A 17,531-nucleotide genomic window follows, 5' to 3' on the forward strand; every position below is an offset into this window, starting at 1 on the left:
GATATTTGAATAATAAAATATCGTGCGTCGCCGCGACTGTCGCACGATATTTTGCGCGACAGTCGCGGCGACGCACGATATTTTGCGCGACAGTCGCGGTGACGCACGATATATTTAACACGATATATCGCCTTTTGGGCTCTACCTACACAAGGGCGATATATTGTGTTAAAGATATCGTGCGTCGCCGTGACTTTCGCGCAAAATATCGTGCGTCGCCGCGACTGTCGCGCAAAATATCGTGCATCGCCGCGACTGTCGCGCAAAATATCGTGTATCGCTTCGTGTGTTTAGTGTTGTCCTTGATGAAAGAAGGGTGAGATTATAGATGGCACTATCCGGATTCCATAATCGTTGCACATTTCACAGTGTCATCACTTAGTTTGTTCAGGTCAATCAAAGTTTTAACAAGAAATATCTTTAAAAAAGATTTACGGCGTTGATTGTGGTCGATGTTTATGAACGATGAAAAGTTATCTCTATGAGATAAAAAGTAGCGGATGCCTTTTTTCTGCGCAGTTCTTAGCTACATCATAAGCAAATCAATTACGGGGTGTTGCGCCAGATTTCGTGGCTTATTTTGCTTTATGTGATATTATTACTCAGATATCTATATTTACAGAATATAAAAACACAAGAAACATGAAAATAAACGAGTGCATATAGGTCAGCCGGCAATACTCGAATCTTATTTAATTGCATAATTATAGTATAGCGAATTATTGTGCTCATGCTTAATAAACTGGTCTAAATGGATAAATATTTCTAATTAATTTTATCAAAATTGGTCCTTATCATGCAAATGTTGAAACCATATTAAAAATCGATGATTGACATACCACAATAATATCGCCGAATATCGTTATTTAGTATCTTTCTGATCAAAACAGACTTCAAGTGCACAAAGTTTACGAGACGGCGTTTATATAAAGATTTCTGCAACTGACCGCAAACTGACCTTGATACCTTGCGGATTGGAATGCAAAGCATTACAGTCACTACTTTATTGTCAGTAAGACCGGTGTAACACAATGATCGCAACCCCTTCTGCGAACTCCGGTGATGAACTGTATATAAACTCTGACTTTCACAAATGGTCGCGAATTGACCCGAAACCTCGCGGGTTGAAATGCAATGCAAGTAAGTACTAAATATGACAACATAGCCCTTAGTATAAACGCTTTTGCGCTGGTAATTCTCTGAAAATAAAAGGTGAACGCACAAACTGTATTTATGTCGAAAATTGATTGTAAAACTGTTCTATCTATTGAGGGTTTTCATTAGAGATAAAATTGTTTCATGCAGTAAAACAGTGTTACAAAGACGCGGATATGTTTCCAATGTTCTGGTGTTATACTCAAATCAGCCAATGGAATAAATGAAGTGTATTCATTCGTACCTAGCCGCGGGAAATTTTATTTGAGTATTATTGGACACTTACAAAGGTCAAGTCAGGGTGAAAAGCTGGTTTAATACAGCTTACGCCGAAACAAGAAATATCTTTTAAAAAGATATACGGCGTTGATTGTGGTTGGAGTTTATGGAAGGTAAAGATTTAAATGAATGAGATCAAGGATAGCTAATATCTTTTTCTGTGCAGTTTTTAGCTGCATCAAACGCAGTACGGGATGTTACGCGGAGTTTTCGCGGCTTATTTTACATTATTACATATTGCTGGTCATAAACCTATAGATACAAAACAGAAAACCAAAGTCAACCGGCCACACGCAAAGTCTCCGTACATATTTTAAATATGTATACGCGCGTTCTTCGAACAAACCTGTTTGAGTGGTTTATCGGGCATTGCTACGTGTATTTGATTCGATTACTAACAGTATCGAGAATCATCGCGCTCATACTTAATACATTAGTCAATATGCTGCAATAATACATTAGTAAATATGGTGGAATAATTCTTGTTAATTAATTAAAAATAATATTTATCATGGTATTGTTGAAAACACATTAAGAATCTATTATTGACATGCCATAAAATAATATCGCCGGATATCTTCATTTAACATCTTTCTGGTGGTAAAGAAAATTCCAGTTCACCTAGTTCACGCTATAGCGTCTTTATTATATAACTATTATGTTACTGACCGCGAACTCCGAACAGCACATAAGGTCTGACCAATACTGCTCCAGCAGCTGGAGTTTCACTTCTTTATACTGTATATAAACTCTGACATTCAAACACACTAACCGCGAACTGACCCCTTATACCTCGCGGTTTGAAATGCAATGCATTAAAGTGAGGCATCGCTTCCACTGCTCTTTATACTTTTACATATAACATGTTGACAGGAATATGGAAGTCAGTACTAAATATGAGAACATGGCCTTTAAGTACACAACGTTCTCGCGCTGAAAATCCTCTGAAAATAAAAGGTGCACGCACAAACTGTATTGATGTCGAGATTGAGTGTTAAACTGTTCTATCTATTAAGCCTTTTTATTAGAGATAAAACTGTTTCATGCTGAACACGCAGTAAAACAGTGTTACAAAGACGCGGACATGTTTCCAATGTTCTAGTGGTATTATCAAATCAGCCAATGCAGTCAATGAAGTGTATTCATCTGTACTTGGCCGCGGGAAGTTTTATTTGAATTCTATTGGACGCTAACAAAGGTCAGGCTAAGGTGAAAAGCTGGCGTATACAGCTAACGCCGAAAAAGGTTACAGTTTTGCTGGAATTGTTTCGAAGCACTTGTAATTATTGTTCACTATGTTACACACTATGTTTTGATGGATATAGTTCTCGTAAGGAAACATTTTAAATCTAGGTTGTGATAATTATTGATCCATGTACATATTTTATGAAAATTTACAATTTTCAGACGGAGTGTCAATAATTGAGCTCCTCATGCTTAGCTCAGTGTCCTTCCCAAAATATCGCAGCGGTAAGGGAGATAATCTTGCTTAGTCAGTTGCCTCCCTTGATAGGTGGCGTTGTGTGTGTGTATGTTTGGACTTATTCTGTACGCATCGTACTGTTCCTTCCGCCATATTGCCATAAAAAAAAGCAAAAAGAGCGAAATATAGGGAACGATAAACATCATTTTGGCTTCAAAGAGCCATAAAAACTCTCATCATGTTTCCGATTACACCAGGTAACGTTTGTGTGTCCAAAAATACCCCTCGTTGCTAGAATTTTCTTGTATTTTTTAACAATGACAAACTGGAGAAACACGATATGAAACAAATATCGCATTAACTTAATTAAGTTAACAGACAAATACTTTGGGAATAACAAAATGTAAAATATGCTTGAACAACATTAAGTTTAACCAGACAAATTAGGTTATATATGGTTGTTTTTTGTTGAGTTATGGGTAAAAAGATCGGTACGTAGGGAAGCCCAGGACAGAGATGTACAGCAAGCTCTACTCGACCTATCGACCGACTACAACCTCACTCAAGTGCATGACAAGCCCACCAGAGAAAACAGCCTCCTTGATCTCATTTTCACCACCAACCCATCTTTAATCAAGTCCACTGCCAACACCCCCGGGATATCTGATCACCATATTGTTGTAACTGATTCGGACACAAAACCCTATTATATTAAGCAAAAACGGAGACGATGTTTCACTTTTTCTAAGGCGAACTGGGACCAACTGAAGGCCGACATCACAGACATATCAAGACAAGTAGTACAGCTCTATAACAACAAAAACAACGTTCATCATCTATGGAATACACTTAAATCCAAACTCTCATCAGCTATCCATTCTAATATACCATCTAAAATGAGATCTTCAAATAATTCGGCTCCATGGATTTCCAGAAACATCAAACGGCAACTGAAACGCAAAGCCAGACTCTACAAAAAGGCAAAGAAATCTAACAATTGGGCTAACTACAGAAAATGCCAAAAGGAAACAAAGAGAGCTATGCACAAAGCTGAATGGAATCACATTAACCTAATAATAGAAGAGGGCCTCCAAAACAATAACTCAAAACCCTTCTGGAATTACGTCAAGTCCAGGAAAGAGGATAACATTGGAACAGCTCCTCTACCTGAGCATGGACACCTCATCACAGACAGTAAAAGCAAGGCAGAAATACTAGTAAATCAGTTCCAGTCTGTTTTCACCAAGGACGACACAAACCAGCCAACTCCGCAACTAACAAAGCGGGTAAATGACGACATCCCTCCACTACACATAAGTGAGGATGGTGTACTCAAGCTGCTGAAAAACATCAATGTCCGGAAAGAAGCTGGTCCAGATGAACTTCCAAACAGAGTACTGCAAGCCTGTGCTATAGAGGCAACCCCAGCCATTGCTGCCATCTTTCAGAGGTCAGTAGACACAGGCGAACTTCCAAAGGATTGACGAGACGCAAATATTGCCCCAGTCTTTAAGAATGGAGATCGCCATTCGCCAGAAAACTACAGACCGGTATCACTCACCTGCGTGCTCTCCAAGCTATTGGAGCATATCATCTGTCGTCACATATTTAACCACTTGGACAAACACAAAGTATTAACAAACCTAAATCATGGCTTCCGCTCAGGATACTCTTGTGAAACCCAACTTGTTGTCACAGCCCATGACCTACTCGGATACCATGACCAGAACAAACAGGTTGACACCATCATCCTAGATTTCAGTAAGGCCTTTGACACCGTGCCCCACCAACGCCTTCTGCTGAAGCTTGAACACTACGGCATCCGCGGTCCAATACACAACTGGATATCCCATTTCCTCACACAACGGGAAATGTGCGTCGTGGTTGAAGGAGTAATGTTGCTGTAGGATCTGGCGTACCTCAAGGCACAGTGTTAGGGCCCCTGCTGTTTCTTTGCCATATTAACGACCTACCAGAAAGGGTGAAATCCCACATCCGGCTGTTCGCAGACGACTGCCTACTGTATAGAGCCATCAATTCAATCAAAGACCACCGAATCCTACAAGAAGACCTTGAGAATTTACAAATATGGGCCCAGGACTGGGGAATGCGGTTCAACTCTAAGAAATGTTATCTCCTCAGCTCAAAAACGAAATCCTCATTTTTCTACACAATTGGCAACACAATTCTCAAAAATGTACAAGAAAACCCATACTTAGGAATAACGTTCTCTAATGACATGAAATGGAAAACCCACATCTCAAACATTACTAATCGGGCCAACTCTACACTAGGCTTCCTGAGACGCAACCTCAGATACTTCCCCCCAAACTGCCGGAAGACCGCGTACCAAGCGCTCATTCGCTCTAAACTGGAGTATGGGAGTGTCAGAGATTTCAATAGATTTTAAAAACCAGGAGTCAATGACCCCTGGACTGTAATTTTGAGAAGTCAAATTGAAAAATGGTGGGGTCAATTTTGAAGCGCGTTAATTGTGGTTTTGTCTGTATTATTCATTTTTTTTTTAGATAAAATATGCTCTAAGAGTAACAAAATATCTTAAAAAGTTATACTGCTTTATTAAATAACAATACCATGATACATAACACAACATATTTTAATGAATTGGTACAGTAAATATATAATTCCTTACAGTATAGATATAACACATTTAAGTCTTTTAACACATTTAAATAATTTAAGATATGTACCGGTAGCACCTTTTCATCACATTTTTATCGTCATTATATTATCATCATACCCATGATAGCTTTTCTAACAAAACACAATCTAAATGCATGGAACATCTAGTATATCTATTACTGTTTATCCGAATACTATACATGTCCGAAATATGTACACCTTGGAATCTTTACCTGTAGTAGTTTTACTTTAATAATCCAAATTTTTCTTGTTGTTATCAGGTTTAACAAACCTGATCAAATGTTTGTTAAATCCAGTTAATGCTTTCTCCATTATTGAATCGCCATTACTTGCAATTTGAATTGCCAGCTTTGAATTGAGCGCGGGTTGAATGTTAAGTCTGCCATTTACAATGTCGAAGGTCATGACGCAGCAATTTAATTCTACTCGGATAATTTATATCTTATCGAGAAAATGTGTTTTCTCAATGTTTATGTGTAGTATTATTACTTGTTAGTATAAAAAATGAACTGTGATTCCAGTTTACATAAGATGGGTGTTACTCGTAATTATCGGTGGATTTACAACTGACAAAACTCGCTGGACTTAGATCTACTATTGGATCAACGTAATTAATAGACCTTTGATCAATGTTTTTTACTTTAATTAATTTTGCCGACTTTCTTTAACCGTGCGGTCTGAAAAGTCTGCAAAAAACCTGCAATTATTGGATGGTCAATCAATTTTCATGTAACCACTGCTGCTAATTACCCAGTTAGTGGGCACGCACTATTAAGACGGTGACATGTGTATTGGAAGAGATGATATAAGATAAACAAAGCCCGGGGTATTCCCTTGCTTATAGACCGAGTTTCAAATACTGAAACATTAATTTCAATTAGGAGCACAGCGGGATTTATTACCATGGAACTCGATATGTTAACTGACTGACGCACGGGTCAAATTCCGCGTTCACTTCAAAGCTGGCGATTCAAATTGCAAGTAATGGCGATTCAATACAGTCGATTGGTGTATAACGGATAGTTAAGGACTTCGAGTTTCATTTCAACGTAAACAGCATGCATTAAGTAATTAAACCATTACACCTAGATAGACACATGTCTTTCCTATTGAAACATGCCAGCGGTTTTAAATTTCTGGAAAATATTATTTGTTTACAGCGCGAATTTCATGGCACACTAATTCAGCCATTACCGGATCGCTTAGGTCTTTATTGGATTACATGTGTATCATGTTATTTCCTGAAATTTGACACAGCATTTGTAAAAAATAATTGCAATATATGTACATTTCTAGAAAAGAAATTCATTTCTGTGTTTAATAAGACCACGTTCATGGAAATCGCTGCACAATTAATGAAGTAATGGCTGCTCAAAGCGATGCACCCTATATTCGGGTCAGTTTGAGTTGAATACCTTGTTATATATATAGATTTGATAGTGAAAAATATGTTTTCAGAAAAATCGATTTTTCGTTATAATTTGATTATTTTTCATTAAAAATGATGTTTTCACTAATTAATATCATAGCCAGAAGCTAACCACATGTGTATTGGACAACTTCAATTGAGTTTATATTTATTTTGAGACAATCCCCACATTCCTGAATATGGGTCACCACATGTCCGTTATTCACTAAATCCCGAGTTGAAGCTTTCATGCTTATTTTATATGGTACGCATCAATTTGGTTTCTGAGCATTCTTACTTTTGTAAAGGACACATAATACTAAAATATTACATCAATGACATTATGTTTACCAAACAAAATCTGCAAAATTCAAGAAACCATTTGTCTGCACTTTTCCTGTCGTCAGAAAAACGGTGCGTACATAACGTGACCTTGTTTTGCTTTCGAAAAAAGAAACAGTTGTAAACATTGACACACGTCAACAAAAACATTAATCGACTTAACAATGTATTCAATTCATAGAAAGCTATTAATCTTGACATAAATAAAAGTATTTTGCAAAAAACGTTTAACCTATCCGTTACTCACTAAAATCCGCTATACACCAATCGACTGTAATGGAGAAAGCATTAACTGGATTTAACAAACATTTGATAAGGTTTGTTAAACCCGATAACAACAAGAAAAATTTGGATTATTAAAGGGGCCTTTTCACAGATTTTGGCATTTTTTAATTTATTCATTAAATGCTTTATATCAATAAATGTAAACATTGGATCGTAAAAGCTCCAGTAAAAAATCAAGAATAAAATTAAAAAAAGGAAAAGAACATTGTCCGGACCAGGTTTCGAACCAGTGACCCCTGGAGTCCTGCCAGAGTCCTGAAGTAAAAACGCTTTAGCCTACTGAGCTATTCCGCCGATTACACGTGTTAGATGTATTTTAAACCTTATATAAGCAATCTTCGTAGTTTCACAAAATTTAACGACAAAAACAGAACTCTCCAAATTATTCAATCGTTTCGCGTTGCAACGCTTTATAATTTTTAGGTTTTAAAATCGTCAAAAGATGCATATAATGGCTATATTAGACCATGGTAAATGTTCAGTATTACTGTTTCCTCACAAATATCATAACTAAAACGAAAATTTGCGAATCTTAAACAACTTTTTTCAATTTTGTCAATTTACCAAAGCGTGAAAAGATCCCTTTAAAGTAAAACTACCACAGGTTAGGCATTCCAAAGTGTACATATTTCAGACATGTATAGTATTCGGATAAACATTAATAGATATACTAGATGTTCCATGCATTTAGATTGTGTTTTGTTAGAAAAGCTATCATAGGGATGATGATAATATAATGACGATATTAAATATGTGATGAAAAGGTGCTACCGGTACATATCTTAAATTATTTAAATGTGTTAAAAGACTTAAATGTGTTATAACTATAAGGAAGTATATTTAATGGACCAATTCATTAAAATATGTTGTGTTATGTACATTTTTTGTATCATGGTATTGTTATTTAATAAAAGCAGTATAACTTTTTAAGATATTGTGTTACTTTTTGAGCATATTTTTATCTAAAAAATTGAATAATACAGACAAAAACACAATTAACGCGTTCAAAATTGACCCCACCATTTTTCAATTTGACTCCTCAAAATTTCAGTCCAGGGGTCATTGACTCCTGGTTTTTAAAATCTATTGAAATCCCTGTAAAGGAAGAAGACTGATTATACCTTAAAACATGTTGTAAAAGTGCTCTGTTAAATGAGGACTGTTAAAATGTGTCCCCATCAACTCTGACATGAAAAGTAAACAGTTATCTCGAGTGTGAAAAGAAGTTAGTAGACTCGCGAAAGTTGGTGTGAATTTTGAAATATAGCTACAATATCCAGAATTTTCATTGTTACTGAAAGATTTTTCAAATTTGGTGTGGTCTTGTGTTGTGGGGAGGAAACCCGAGTACCCGGATGAAACCCCACCTTTCTCATATTATGACCACCAACCAAACTCTCATGCTGCAGGGGTCGGGAATGGACCCCAGGTCGCCTAGATAAGAAGCGAGTGTACCAACCACTATGCTAGCCGGAGAGCCATTATCAGTTCCATTATCCATTATCAGTCCAAAACCTTTGAAATCCTGAACTTTTTTTGCAGGCATGATGCTGGGTATTTTTTTATATTTTAATCTAAAAAGTAATGCCGGGCTTTTGTCAATTGCAATCCCATTGCTCAGATGATTTATTTAATAAATGCACTCTTTTTTACAGATTTGTCAGTATCTTATATTTTGCATGTTGTAGCAAACAATCACACAGGAAAAAAAATCATGTTGTCAGAACAAATGTCATTTTAAACTCCTTGTAGCTTGTAGCAGGAAAATGATAAAGATAAATTAATTAATGTGATGTAAGGTATTAATTTCCTGATATAAATGTGTTATTAAAGTAAATTAAGTTATGCGTTTAATGACATGTAATGTTATCTCCATGGAAACCTGTTTAAAGTTATCTGCAACTTACAGATACATGAAATCTTGGTATGAAACAGCGCTTCCGTTAGCTTTTAAAAGTAGGATGTCCTGACTTCCAAGCCTAAAATTGTGGACGTCCCAGACATAAATTCCCATTTTTATTTCAGAATTTTTAATATACATACATGTTCCAACTCTCTCCATTACCCGATAATCCAGTATTATTACGATTTCTATTTTCAAAACCAAAATATGGCCAATATTGACACCCGCAAACATCTGCAATTTTACGCAAGTTGAATTGTGGGATGGGGGTATTCCCATTGAACATGCGTTAAATCACGTGACGCGATTGGAAAGCATAGAGCACTGTTCATATTTAGTAATTACGACAAATCAACGACTGAATTTAAAATGTTTCTTGTACCTTCTTTCAGAAAAGTTAGCGTAAGTGAAAGCGTATTTCAGAGTATTAAAACACGTCTTTCTTTAAATTTTACCGAGTACATTTCTTTAAAATTGCGATATAACTTGTAAGGTCATTCATGCATGTAGACCAATATGTATGCATAGTTTGGCAATCTCAAAACACGTTATTTAACTACTTATTGCATTATGTGTTATGGCCATTGATATATAACAAAAAACATTATTCAATTTTAGTATTTTCAAATGTGTATAATCAAATGTGTTATCCGAATCATTTCCAGATTTTATTATTCATGTAAAGTTAAGAAAATTCTAGCAACAAATAAACATTTCTCGTGTATTTTGTGTGTACCGATGAAAATAATGTTAAAATTAGACTTCATGTTCAACATCACGTCATTCTTCCTCGGGGAAAGAGTGGGCTTAAATATTTGATTGCTTAATAAAAACTTCGTAGCGCAGAGGTCGCTAATATTATTGTATGCAGCTTCATGTGGGGTCGGCGTGTATTCGGCTGCCTGAGCGCTGATTGGCAAATGTGCTTACCAAGAAGAATTTGATTGACAGCTGGAAAAATCAATATTGGCCACTCGCTGAGAAATTCATTGAAAACATTAGGCAGAGTTAACAGTCTGAATAACCCGATTTACTGTTGACATTTAAACATATTGTGTATTTGACAAAAGCGTACATGCGGATTATAGGACGTCCAAAGGACTTCCACCATTAGTATAATGGATGTACGACTGCCATTTTCGGGCGTAATTTACGACCGGACGTCCACTAACGGAAGCTCTGGTATGAAATGCAAATGTATAGTTTTTGTCTCCATTTCAATTATTCTTGTGTTATAGTTTTTGATATAGATATCAAAAATATATCACTTTGCCTCTAAAATGGTTAGTTATGACATAAAAATATATCATTTTGCCACTCAATGGTAAAGTTATGTGTTGCTTAATTTTCAAAAATATATCATTTTGCCACTCAAATGGTAAAGTTATTAACATGTCCCAAACCTTCAAACGGGTGTATCTTGTGACAGTTTGGCACTATTGTTTTTGCATTCAATTACTCCATATTTCAATAGTTGAGCACGCTGTACTAGGACAGCTCTTGTTCATTAAGTTGTATGTTTTTGTCATTGGCGTTGTTTTGTTTTGTTGAAGGTACAACTATTGACAGTGGCTTCAAAAGTACCCTGTTGAACGGTACCATCGGTGGTACGTAGTATTCGGGGCTCTTGAAGGCTATCAAATGCAACCCTTCTGCCAACAATTCAAATCTTACCACCTTTCTTTCCTAGCAATGGGTGCCAAAGAATTTTGTTTTTCAGTCATTTAAAGTTTTTTGAGTCATTCCTCGTTTGACTGAAAAATGAGTACATTATTTGTACACCATAATTTAGGACAAATTGTGTACTTATTCATTCTCTTTCTTTCAGGTCTACTGCCTCATGCTATTAAGATTATAATCAAGTGACAATAGCATTAATCTAGCATTAATGACCAATTTGCATAATCTTTTTGTTACACTGGTATTTTCAGGTTTTAAGAAGACGGTCATGAATGACTTGATAGATTGAACTAGTCATCATGATTAGTCCCTTTTTTGTTCTGTGGCAACTTTACTGCAAATATAAATTGTTGATAATTTGTTTGATTATCTATTTGATTTACTTGACTTGCAAGTAAGTTCATTAGTAAAATGTATCATTTAATTGATATCTGTTAACTGTAACTTGACTCACTAGTAAGTTCATTTGAAAAATGTCAATATGTGTCATTTAATTGATATCCGCTAACTGTGACATTTTGTCAGTTTCCTGTGTATGAAAAAGTTAAATATGCAATTTGCAGTATTGTTGACCACATGAAATTGTATGCTTCAAATCTTTTTTGTGATAATGCATGAAGCTTTCCTTAATTAAGGAAAATATTAATGCTATACTTGGCTGTAAATGGTTTTTTGTAAGATTGCTTTGTGATTTTGTGGCACCATTGCAACAGTTGCATTTTATCCTATGTGTATTCATCAACTCTCAGTTTTGTACCAAATGATTTAAATACCGAAACGGACAATTGTGTTTTATCATTGGACCCAACACAACCACAGGCGTACACTTAGTTCGCGCTTCTAATAAGTATAAATTAAAATTCATACCTTTATTTCATTATTTTACTGTGGATGTTGGACCTATCAGTTGTGTTTTTTTTAAATAATTTTAAAGGTTATAAAAATAAAAAGCTATTGTTACATTTCTATGCTTTTAAGTATAATAACACCATTACAATTTATCTCATAATAATACATATTAATATTATCTTAATGCGTTTTTAAAGGAGTCACATGTGCATGGGTCATTTAAAAGTTGTTGTTGGGTAACCTTTTGTACCACAAGAAGTGTATTCATAGTTACTGTGAAACCATTTATTTTCGCCAGCACGAAATTTCGTCATTTTTATAAAAATGATGTTTTCGTCAGCACTTAAATTCGCCAATTCCTGACTTTGAAAAAAAAATGCTTCAGTCAATATCAGATTTGTTTGTCCGAAATATATCGCGGTTGCGATAAATCGTTGTAGGGAGGACACTTGCGAGAGGTCAATATACAATATATGTCTTTTGTTATCAGGTGATCAGTAATTGGCCCCCACTAGTGTATCATTATTAAGATTAGCGAATTAGTGGGACCGAATAACCGTTAACGAGTGTTTGAAACAGTGAAGCCAATTGCCAATTGGTCTTATTCATTTATTATCATCGCCAAACTAATAACAATCTTACCTTTATTGGCGCAAATTAGAGAAGATGCGAAGATTATTGGTTAAAGTTAATGTTAGCAAACTATTTGGTCAATTTTCAATAAAGTTTCAAGAGTTTTTGCATCGTAAATATTTGATCACTTTAAGTACAATAATTTTCTGAAGTGTAAAATTAACAGTGCATTATTGGACAGTGGTTTCATAGGGCACAGCTCAGATTTAATTTTAACAGCCAATGGACGAATGAGTTTAAATTAGATTGAATGCAATAGGATCCAAAGCAATGTTTTATTGCGTGATACTCTGTCATTTGAAAAACATGCTTTCCGAGGATTTCCTGAAAACCGCGCACAAATATAAGTGAATTTTTGTTAACAAATATCCTACATTTGGAAGTAACAAATCATAATGATTGCTAATTTCTCTTTACCTGTTACGTTTTCAATTGCTACAAGTAACACTGATTTGAAACATGTATCGTAAAACTTGTCAAAGCTGTCAATAATTAAAATATCTATAGCCCATAAACGAAGCACAAGCTATTTTTACATCTGTATTGTACTTAAACGCAAACAACCAAACACAAATCAACATGTTCTGTATAAATTTGTAATCAATGTGGAGAATGTATATAAGTCAGGTGTTGATCACACATCATCATCTTTTAATTTTGTTTATTGTCTTTGATCGAGATCCGCTGCATGGAGGCTGTATAATTTGCAACAACACTGAAAAACACAATACACACAATGGGTAATAAAGTTGTTAACAATTAGCGCTAATCATTACTATTCTACCTAAAGAAAGTCAACGCAGTCGATACAGCTGTACTGCAGGCGCGTTTTAGAGAAATGTCACGTGTCAGTTCAGGGGGTTTTTTGGGTTGTGGGGGAAGGGGCCTTTAGCCCTTACCGGTATGTTGGGGAAATTTTACGCGGGATTTTCCACTTTGGGGAAAAATTGTGCGCGGGGAATTTTCATGGCGTTCCCCTTTTTGGGGGATTTGTTTACTTACTCTCTCATTATTACAATACATTTGTACATGTTTGCACTATATTCATTGTTTTTTTCATAATTGATTACTTTTTAACCAGGTTTTCCGAAGGAAAAAACTGGTTATTAGATTGGCGAATTCGGGCGGGCTGGCTGGCTGGCTGGCTGGCTGGCGGGCGGGCGGAACAAGCTTGTCCGGGCCATAACTATGTCGTTCATTGTCATATTTTAAAATCATTTGGCACATTTGTTCACCATCATTGGACGGTGTTTCGCGCGAAATAATTACGTCGATATCTCCAAGGTCAAGGTCACACTTTGAGTTCAAAGGTCAAAATTGGCAATAAATGAGCTTGCCTGGGCCATAACTATGTCATTCATTGTGAGATTTTACAATTATTTGGCACATTTGTTCACCATCATGGGACGGTGTGTCGCACGAAAGAATCACGTCAATATCTCCAATGTCAAGGTCACCACAACTTAAAATAGATTTATTTTGAAACAAACTTACAAAGGGGGTTAATTTTGTTTGTTCATTTCAAAAGTTCAGTTTGAGTTGTCTCCCTTATTCAGATTTTTTTTCACAATGAAAACCTGGTTTTGTGACAATTTTGTCCCTTGTTCAAGATTAAATTGAAAAAGAATTGAGATATTATAATCATGAGACACATCTTTCTATTAAAAAAAAAATGGGGGAATTTTTGGTTCTGAAAGGGGAAAAAACCAGCCTAGTTTGGTTGGGGAAGACGCCGATATTCGGCGTCTGTTATATAAGGTAAAAAAAACCTGCAGTTAAGTACATTGTGTAATAGACACCCTTTTGTTTCAAAACCAGATTAATCTTGATTATGAAAAACAGACGGAGTATGTATGCGTGGATTATGTGGATTTTAGGGCCTAATGCCTATGGTAATTCAGTCTTTATAATTTGTTCAAATATGGGACATAATTGTTTGTTAGGATCTTGAATTTGTCAATCAGTCGACTGACGGAATACAAGAAAATTAATGCCTGACGATAAATAATGGTTTCACAGTATGGCAAGTTTCCCTTAAAACTCCACAGATTTTCAAATACATAAATAGCTAAAAAATATTAATCAACCCTATAGTAAAGTATATACAGCTTGATTAATACATTTTCCAACTCGATTCATTGCCCGATAATCTAGTATAATCAATATTTCTATGTTCTCAGTGACACCCAATTTCTGGTTTATTGAACTGGTATTTTCGTCTTTTTTAATGGAAGTAAATGTAATAAATGAATTTTGAATGCTGTGCCGCAACAACCTTAGGCAACACTATGGAAAAAATGCTTGAAGAGCATTACAAACAATTTGCAAAAATATTGTCCACGAGTTGATGAATACCATAAAATCCTCAGCATTTTCAGGGATGGCCTGCAAACCTGCCTTTGGGGGTTAACTGACTTCCAGAGCCCTTGTTTATTCTTGTATTCTTATGACAGTTTTCACAGACTTTAAACAGTACAGCTATTAAACGCTGTGTAACTCTGCTACACTTGTCATTTAGTGTGCTTTACCATGTATCATTTACATTTTAGTACATGTACTGTCTTTACTGTTGGATTCATCCATCATTCTATTTGTAACTGATAGCATTAATTTTTGTTCTCAGTTGTTGCATAAAGTATTATGTTTATTTGTGAATGGAATTTTATCCAATAATCCGTTTTCAGTCTGATACTTTTACAATTTTTTACCCAGTCATCAACATAGAAATTGCCATGTTCAAAATAGTCTAAATCAATTTGCAGAAGCATAGAAATACTAATGTTATTTAGTAATTGTTAAGGATGAAGTTTTGCTAGCCTCGGCGCTCATAGTCAATCAAGAATCTTGCTTTATTAAAGCTAATGTACATTATAACAATGTCATTTCATGATTATGTTTTCCTGGTAAATAACCCTTAACACTGTAAAAAACAATTTTGTGTATATTTCATCATCCATTTTCGTTTCTTAAGTTTCATTTTAATGGTTGGCTAGTCAGTAGCATAGTTCCAGTAGTTATTCCATCATACATAATTGTTGTGAGTCTGTCAACCGTGAACGACATGTTTGTTTGGAGCTTTTCAGTATTGAAAATGAGACATCTTGTCAACTTTGTTTACAGTTTAGTAATAGTTTTTTAGAGGAAAAGCTATCAAAAAACTTTGTAATTGATGGTAAACTTTATTTTAGGAGTAAATTAATTAAAATAAACTTATTGTCTAAATGATTATAAATTGAGCTCCTTATTTATTTGAAATTTATTAAGCTGAGAATGCAAATATGTAATGCATAGCAGAGATAGACGTTTTAAGTCCAGTATCTGCTGGCAAAAACTTGAAAATTACATGTCTGCATGCGCTTGTTTATTGGTGTGTAAAGCAGTATTCATTATATATTTTTGAGAATGTTAAAAAAATCTCAAAAAGTGCAGGTCTGGAATTTGTGTTGAAAGTTTCAGGAGAATGTGTTCTAATGGTATTTTTTTGTTTCTTTTGCAGGACCAAATCCATTTGCATTTCCACCAGTTCTTGATGGTAAGCTATTTTAGATTATTTTTTAAACTTAGCTTTTAGTTTCTATTAGGTAGGAATATATGACTATAACAGTAACATGAAGCTGTGCTCTTTCCTTAACATGACACAATGGTGTGACTGTGTCATTGACAAGATGCTGTCGTGCAGTGGTCTATCATTGACATAATGCTGTTACTGTATGGTCTGTCATTGACATAATGCTGTTACCGTATGGTCTGTCATTGACATAATGCTGTTACCGTATGGTCTGTCATTGACATAATGCTCAGAGTTCTGTCATTTAAATGTAGCATAGTTGTGTCCTTAATACGAAAATGTGACAGTATGGTCTGTTATTCACATGGCATCTTGGTCTGTTGTTTATATGACACTTAGGTCTGTCATTAACACAGGTCTGTCATTAACACAATGCTTTAACAGTTCGGTCTGTCATTTACATAACCATGGGATTGATTTCTCCTCATTCCAGCTGATTTCCACCCGTTAAATGTCAATCTTATTTTTCAATAAGTTATTAACTTTAATGGATCTATATACAAATGAGGTGTTAAGTTAAAACCTGTTAGGGGAGTAAGGCAAAAGCACACCCCTGATAACCTCATGCAGTCTGTCATTAACTTTACACCTTGCTCATCATTATTTGTGTAGCTTCTCAATAAAGTGCTAATGAATTCACTAAACAGGATCTCCATTACCATAGCAGATTCTTTCTCAGACTCACTAATTCAGAAGAGACATAAGCTGTAATAATAAAGTTTGTGTGTTTCAGTTCCCCCGACCACCCTGCCCTTTGTGTTCCCCCCTGACTTTCAGGCCCAGGCACCACCGCCCGTGCCCGCCCCAGTGGAGTTTGTCTGCCCGACCCGTCCCAACCAGGGCACAGAGGGACGACCCATCGCACTGAGGGCCAACCACTTCCAGGTCCGCATACCCAAGGGGTTTATCCACCACTATGACATTTCCATCACACCTGATAAGTGTCCCCGCCGTGTGAACAGGTGAGTGTTAGGGCTTACTCTGTCATTTGCCATTATAGCTAATGGCTTTATATTGACGGAATCGGCTACAGAAAATTCTGTTCGGCTACAACTTGGCCTTATAAATTCTATAAATTAACCAAAAAAGTAGAATTTCGCTAAACAATTCAAATTGGTTTTTATAATTTTTTTGAGCTGGGAGAAGCCCTGAGTGTGCATTTGAAGGTAAGGTCTGGGATTTTGGCCACTGGTTTACAAACAATCTAAAAATAAATCTTTATTGACAACTTTATGATTACCATGTGTGTTGGTCAATATTCTGCAAGTAGACTGAGTTTGAAATCAAAGAGCCGCATTTTCAGAACATTTTCTGTAAAGATCTTGAATATTCTATTACACAC

General features: G+C 35.6%; 1 protein-coding gene across 10 annotated transcripts in view; it reads left to right on the top strand.

Moving 5' to 3' along the window:
• The window catches only part of LOC127847243 (protein argonaute-2-like), an 82,249-nt gene that overhangs the window by 5,016 nt on the left and 59,702 nt on the right, over positions 1-17,531 (top strand). For 6 of the 10 annotated variants that reach the window (XM_052379024.1, XM_052379025.1, XM_052379022.1 and 3 more), the window contains exons 1-4: positions 10,482-10,641; positions 11,013-11,066; positions 16,118-16,153; positions 16,923-17,151. In XM_052379024.1, coding sequence (XP_052234984.1) covers positions 10,578-10,641; positions 11,013-11,066; positions 16,118-16,153; positions 16,923-17,151 — 383 coding nt within the window. In that variant the 5' untranslated portion in view covers positions 10,482-10,577. Of the gene's footprint in view, positions 1-2,969; positions 3,115-10,481; positions 10,642-11,012; positions 11,067-16,117; positions 16,154-16,922; positions 17,152-17,531 lie in introns of those variants that run through there. The other 4 variants (XM_052379028.1, XM_052379030.1, XM_052379031.1 and 1 more) reach the window with 4 other exon arrangements.

This window comes from Dreissena polymorpha, chromosome 10 (assembly GCF_020536995.1).
Source record: "Dreissena polymorpha isolate Duluth1 chromosome 10, UMN_Dpol_1.0, whole genome shotgun sequence".
Lineage (NCBI taxonomy): Eukaryota > Metazoa > Mollusca > Bivalvia > Myida > Dreissenidae > Dreissena > Dreissena polymorpha.